General features: G+C 43.0%; 1 protein-coding gene across 1 annotated transcript; it reads right to left on the bottom strand.

Moving 5' to 3' along the window:
* Window positions 1–2145: 2145 nt before the first annotated feature.
* LOC117175492 lies at window positions 2146–3024 on the bottom strand. Its single transcript, XM_033365198.1, has one exon. It carries the CDS (start codon window positions 3022–3024, stop codon window positions 2146–2148), a length of 879 nt encoding a protein of 292 aa, XP_033221089.1.
* Between the last annotated feature and the right edge of the window lie 4440 nt (window positions 3025–7464).

Genomic DNA, 7464 nt, shown 5'->3' on the forward strand with positions numbered 1-7464 from the left:
TGTTTTCACTGCCTTATCCGCAGCCTTCCGGATATGCTCCCAGAATGTGAGCTTTGTATCCATATGGATACCGAGATGTTTGACCGCCTTCTGGGTCTGTATCATCTCGTCTCCCACCTTGAGCTGGATGCATGTCTCAATCCTCTTGGTTGTGGGGACCACTATCTCTGTCTTCTGTAGAGCCAGTGTTAGGCCATGCTCTTCCATCCATTCGCACACACGGCGCATAACCTGATTCAGCTTCATTTGCGCCTCTTCCAAGTTTCTGGCCGTGATGATTGCCGCGATGTCGTCTGCATATCCTACAAGAGATGTGTCCTTTGGCATATCCATACGCAGGATACCGTCATAGGAAATATTCCAGAGGTCTGGCCCCAGAATAGAGCCCTGAGCGGCTCCTGTGGTGACCTCCTTTCTACGAGGACCGTCGCTGGTGTCGTATAGAAGCACTCTGTCCTTCAGGTAATTTCTCACCATTCGGAGGAGGTAGTGCGGCACTTTAAAGTTATTTCTTAAAGCGTCCATAATGTCTCTCCATCTTGCCGTGTTGAATGCATTTTTAACATCTAGAGTCACCAGTAGTACTACAGGACGTGAGTAGTGGTTTTCCTGTCGCGCTGACATTCCGGCGTCCACTATGCACTGAGCTGTTTCTACGGTGCTACGTCCCTTTCTGAATCCATATTGCCTGCTTGATAGATCTCCAGCTGCCTGGACGGCTGATAGCAGACGAGGTTTTAAGAGCTTTTCCAGGAGCTTTCCGGCAGTGTCCAATATGCACAGAGGCCTGTAGGATGACGGGGAGTCTGGATCGCCCTTGCCTTTGCTTATCAGCATCAACTGTTGTTCCTTCCACCTCCTAGGGAAACTTCCGGTCCTTAAACAGCTATTATACATTTCTAGAAGAATTTGTGGATTGTATCTTTCCACTACTTTGAGAACCTCTGATGGGATACCATCTGGGCCCGGCGTCTTCTTATTCTGCAGAGAGGTGACGGCTTGTCGAAGCTCTTCTGCCTCAAAAAATGGAATATCCACAGGGATCTCCTCGTCTGTATCATGCTCTACGTTCACTGTTGGAAAGAGCGAGTCTACGATTTTACACATCGTTTCCGCGTCCCTTTTCAGTGGTGCTGTTGTCGCTCCTAGCTTCCGGGTGTTTCTTCATTCGAAGAAATTCCGCATTCTTTTGGGCCATCTTCTCGGGGGTTTTCTTAGCACGCTGAGCTTTACGGCGCAATGTAAAGCAGGTCTTCCTCAAAATGGCAATTTCTTCCGACCACCAGTAAGCCGGATGTCGGTTGTCGTTTCGACTTTTTCGAGGCATGGCAGCATCACATGCTTGCTCAATAAGGGCCATTGTCTGCTCCACGACGTTGACAGAGTCTTCTTTCGTCTCTATACATCCCCGTGTTTTTACTGCTGTTTCTGGCTTGCTTGTGATGACATTTGCAAACTTCTCCTCGTTCAGCTTTCCCACGTTCCACCTTTTCGGTCGGCGGGTGTAGGCTTTGAGAGCTTTATTTTTTTCCCTCTGTATCTGAAATGTGATGTATTCGTGATCACTACCTGTAAATTCTTCCATCACCCTCCAGTTTACGACATTTACTGCCATGTTCTCTGAAGCGAAGGAGACATCTGGTGTCGTCTCTCTCTGCCCGGGTCGTCTGAATGTTGATGCGCCAGTATTAAGAACTATCAGTCCTCTTCTGGCCGCCATCTCCATTATCCGTTTCCCTCTAGGGTTCGACTTTGGCATTCCCCACTCTACCGCTTCCGCGTTAAAGTCGCCAGCTACCACAATGCCGCCCTCCATATCTTGTAGTGCTTCCTCTAGACCTTCTAGTTTAACCTCGAAGTCTTTGATGGGCTCATTTGGGGTGAGGTAGACGCTCACAAAAGTGGTCCGCCCACTCCTAATCCAAACAAATCCCGCGCCGGATCCGTGGTCATCCACTGGTACTTTATCTCCATTTCTTACCGAGATAGCAGCAGTTCCTGTACTATTTGCAAACCACGTTGATACTTCTCTATCTTGGTACTGCTCACACAGAAGCAGAGGATCGGCCTTCTTCTCATATACAAGATGAGTTAGAAGGTCATCGGCTGTTCTACTTCTATGTAGGTTTCCTTGAAGAATGCTGATCATCGTCTTTCATGTTCTCGAGCTCGGCCAAGAGCCTCTCTAAAGGCTTGACATTTGCCTGACCCAGGAATATGACACCGTTGCTGTGTCTCCAGATTAAGATCGTTACACAGAACACAATTTGCATCTGACTGGCATGTGGCGCCCTTGTGACCTGTATTGCCACATTTGTAGCACTGATCCTTCCTATCAGGTCCTTTGCATTCACGTGCCTGATTACCGTAACCCAGACACCTGTAACAGCGTGTGACCATGGTTCTCTTTTTGACACGACAGTTGACCCATCCGACCTTAATATGTGCAGTTTCAAGTAAATGCTCGGCTGCTTGTTCATCTACATCTACTATTGCCATGATCTGGCCTCTAGTGTTGGGCTTCGTTAAGCTGACTTTGAGCTCTCCTGTTAGTTCTTGGAGATCTCGTGTCAGTGCTTCTCTGACTTCTTCTTCTGTTGTGAGGCTATCCAGGTCTCTTATTTCTAGAGAAGTCCGCGGTACCTTGTTGAAGACTGTGCCCTGGTCTCCCAACGCGTTTTTAAGTGCTTCTGTAAAACCCTTTTGATTTTTTGATTCCTTGTCTAACTCTAGCAAGACAAATCCAGCTCTTGTCTGACGAATAGATTTTACCACTGTGTTCGTATTTTCCGGCTTAAAATTTCCCCGGATTTCTCCTAGGACTTGCGCATACGTTTTGCCCTCAGCTGGTTTTATGATAATGGCTTCTGTTCTTGTTTTTATTCGCTTCTCTCTCCTTCTCTGGACATTATTTGTCTGCCCCTCAGCATGAGTTTTCCTTTCAGCCTTATCAGCTTTCTTCTTGCGTCCTGTCACCTCCTTCCACTCCAAGGGTGACGCACTATCTTTAATCTTCTTGTCCATTTGATTGGCACTCTGGTTCTCTGCCGGACTGGAGCCTGATGATTGATGATGATGATGATGATGATGATGATGATGATGATGATGATGTACAATTTAACATGACTTTTCTTTGTACTTATTATTTATTTAAATAATGCTTATGTAATAATACGATCACAGTTTTTCTTTGATATAGTCAACTTAGTACGAACACATTTTTTCTTATATATAGTCACTCTTCTCAGTTTAGTCTAAGCGACATTGATTTATAATATTCTTTAGTGCATTTCGTTGCATTACATTGAGTCGAATTTGTCCTTTTCTTACCTATTTTTCTTCTCTCAAATTAACAATATGTTTTGATATATGTTTGAAGTACACACATTTTAATTTTAGAATACTATCTAAAATGAATTTTTCATCGTAGGGTACTTTAACAATAGCACAGGTATCATCGAATGAAGAGTATATAACCAAATAACAGCTCCTCAAGTTAGTGACGAAAATGCCCAACTGAACCTGGCAATAATAACCTGGTTTTTTACGTTTGAAGTAGTACACTGACTCCGAATCTTTGGCAATCCAATATAATCCATCTAGCACTTCATTCGCTGTCTTTTCTTGTCCTTTATCTGGGCATTTTATTTCTATTGTGTGACTATCAACAACAATACCATCACGGCTATAACCAAGCCATGGTACACTGGGATGAACGAGTAATCCGAGTTCCATTAATGAGTGACCGGTAGTTCTTTCGTAGCACTTTCTTGCTTTATTCTCATTTTTAATACCATGGGCAGTACTTGGTGACCCGTGAAAATTATCTTCAAGATGTTTCATTATTTTGTTATACCAGTCAGGGTTTGTGTTCTTCATGTAAGTCAAAAATTGATATGCCACACTAGATATGATTCTCTTTTCTTTCGTTAAGCCATTTGTCACCTTTCTGACATTTAATATCTGAACTTAAAGCGATTGCACTTTCAATATCTACTTTTACCTCTTTATTATAGACATCTTTTTCATCCTTACTTAAATCATCAAATCTAATAATATTGCATAAATCATTGACAAAGTGGCAATAGAAAATGGAATCATTTTTAATAGAATTAATACAAACCAATTTCTGATTAATAATTTTAGAGGTACTATGAAAAATGATTATTTTCATTATTTGTCACTGGCTTGCACATACATAGTAAAAATTTAGCTGTTTTATTTATATTTCACATATTAAAAATACACCCCTTTCAGTATGTATAATGAATAGAATTGAAAAAAATAGTACTTAAACGTTGTTCAATACAAATTTAGGTGGTGTTATTTTAATTAAAGTGTTAAACACTCGGATGCTTCGGATGAAAGTAAATTTGGTTGGATGTCACGTGTCAGGTGATAACAAGTTTTCGCATCTTCGTCTGAAAGCAATGCAGTGAATTGAAAAATATACTATAATACATGCAAGCCAAATTTTTCATTAGGTCAAAGCCCATTAAAAATCCAGTTTCGACTTCAATGGCACAACCAACTTCATCCTCTTTCTTTTTCTTCAATAGTACAAAAGGATGCATGTTCATATCAACATGGAAAACTGTTCAATGAATGTGTATCCCTTTCTGATGTACATAAATGCAGCAGATAAACGAAAATTCATATCATAAGGTGGTCGAGTAATAGTTCCTTCAGATGAGGCACGCTTAAATGTGTATGTCTTTTTGATATTGTACCTTCGAAACCATTTATTTTATGGTCTTCATATTGGAGAACGATTTTACTTGGTAGTAAACCCTCACAGCAATAGGATATACCGGGATATCCCATTTGATCCCATTTATCTTCAAGGTTGCCCTAAGGTTATCCCAGGGATAACCCGTCGGATAGATTGCGGCATATCCGCCGGGTTATCCCTACAATATCCTTGGAACAACCTGGGAGATAAATAGGATATCCCGGCATATCCTATTGCTTTGAGGGAACCCATGACGTTCAATATTAACTATTAACTAGTCATCTCTGATAAATCAACAAATACAGTACAACTCTTCTATAGCGCCGATACTTGGGCTGTCGGTAAGTGGGAACTAACTCATTGTAGGCCAATCCGCTTTTGTTTTTTCACGCCTGAGTAATAACCGCAGATCCCGCAAACAGTATATCAAACTTCTCTTTATTGCGAACGGTCTTTTGAGGCAACTTCGACGGCGACTATTTGTCAACTCGAGCACAATTGTTTTCAAAGATATATCATTAGCTTCTAAAAGACTTTTTTTAACTTCGATATTATATACATATATATTATTCATATATATACACACACACACACACACATATATATATATATTCCGTTCGGTTTTGATTTCTCTAGAATCAAACCGAAGGGCCTATGACAAAACCATCGAACGCGTCCTCGGGTTGCGGATAGAGGGTCCCTGTATTAAGGGTTTCTGCTGAATATGGTTACAAAAATAAATAAGCAGTCGCGGACAATTGTCCAGGGGTGGTCCCGAAGGAATTAACCCCCAAGCGGAGGTGTGAAAACCGTGCCGAAAGCTGAATGGCACCTGGGAGAGGTGTCTAGAACGGTGACTCTGGGATATCGGGCGACCTATCAGAGTACGTAGCCTTATCCTTGCATGCAGGGCTCTACAAGGTTGGACGAACCCCTTTCCCTAGCTTCTCGTGGGAACAACAATGACAACACCAAACATAGTTGTAGTAAGTGCGGTTCAAAACAACAGAACGCGCAGGGCTCCCGACAATGGGACGGCCAACAATGCCGACCAATCTAGAGCTGGGGAAGCCAATGAAGATGGATTCAATGCGATGGATCGGCGGAATCTCGGGACCTTTAGGTGGACGGAGCGACTGAATCACGACTGGCTAGAGTGCTACGATGCGAGGGTGACCCCTGAACGGGGTTACATGGCACGGCTGCATGCTCTGTGGTGCGAGAAACACCCGAAACTATCGCACTTCTCGCAGCAATGTTTGCGAAACAATGCTGAACTACTCCGAAAAAGGGGCTATGTAAGCGGAACGCCTACTCTACCACAGCTAGAACAAGCCGGTAACAGAGAGAGAGAGGCGACCCTAAGACGAACCGCGGGCAGGCATCCAATAGATGAAGAGCGATGCTTTATGACCCGGAGAAACATCGACACCAAGGTTTCTCTCAAGCCAAAAGATCTGGCTGAAATGGATGACGAGCTTCGTGGACATTTTTTCGGAGAATCTGATCTCTAGGCTATCAATTATTGTGTGTATAATGCAGCGAGAGCTTTGGTCGATGCGAACCGTAAAACAAAACCAACGGTTGATCATAAGACCAAAAGAGGAATGCATCAACTTGTCATAAAAATAGGCTGGGCAAGACAGTACGCGTCCCGCATTCAGTGTTTGATTTACTACATCACATCTGGCAGGAATTTTATCGCCAAGGTTCGAAAGTTCGCGCGCGAACTCTGGACTTGTTATCACAACTTAACAAGTCAAAGCTGCTGACCATCAGGCAGCATATTGTTGAGAGAATACGTATACTATCTGATGCTAAGAGAAGTCTAGAGCGGAGGGAGAGGTGGGTCTGAGAAAATCAACAGTTTCTCTCTGATCCATCTCGACTCTTCCAAGACCCTCCAGTTACTGTCGAACACCCACCCAAATCAGAGGAGGTCGAAGCATTTAGGAGAGAAGTCTACGAAGTGCAGCATAGACTGGACGAAGACTCAGAAAATATAAATAGCTCCAAGGAGTTATGTGTTGCTCTCATAATACCTGATAAAGAATGCCCACCCTTCGCTACCGAGGAGATGAAAAAAATATTAAGAGGGATGAAGAACTATTCCGCAACGGGACCAGATTGTATCAAAACCTTCTGCTGGAAGAATTTTTCTTCAACCTATCAGCATTTGGCCCGTATTTTCACCTCATATTTGAACTCTGAAGAGCCGATTCCGGAGTGGTTGGTGAAAGGGCGCACAATACTTCTGCCGAAAATAGGCAACTTAGCTGACCCGAAGAATTACAGGCCAATAACTTGTCTGAACACACTTTACAAGATATTACCAGAGTAACCTATCGATGGACTGGATTGATTATCGGAAAGCTTTCGATTCGACCTCCCATAGACATATCATCTGTCTTTTGGAAATCTTACAGGTTCATCCGCAAATAGTTAGGTGCATAGAGAGATTGATGCCGCTTTGGAAAACCAGATTTACTATCTCACCTGGAAAAAATCGTGTGACAACTAACAAGGTCACCTTTGAGAGAGGTGTCTTTCAGGGCGGCACCATGAGCCCACTCCTCTCTTGCCTAACATTATTGCCACTAACTCTAGCACTTCGCCATTCCGACGGGTATTTGTGCGGCAAACCTGCAGATCGAAAGTACAAGGTCACTTATGTATTTTACATGGACGATCTTAAGATCTATGCTAAAAACAAAGAGCAACTACATCTAGCT

This window comes from Belonocnema kinseyi, chromosome 6, assembly GCF_010883055.1.
Source record: "Belonocnema kinseyi isolate 2016_QV_RU_SX_M_011 chromosome 6, B_treatae_v1, whole genome shotgun sequence".
Classification (NCBI taxonomy): Eukaryota; Metazoa; Arthropoda; class Insecta; order Hymenoptera; family Cynipidae; genus Belonocnema; species Belonocnema kinseyi.

What these genes read in the sequence shown, in the direction of transcription:
- LOC117175492 (XM_033365198.1), bottom strand. Translation starts at nt 3,024, where the DNA reads ATGGACAAGAAGATTAAAGATAGTGCGTCACCCTTGGAGTGGAAGGAG.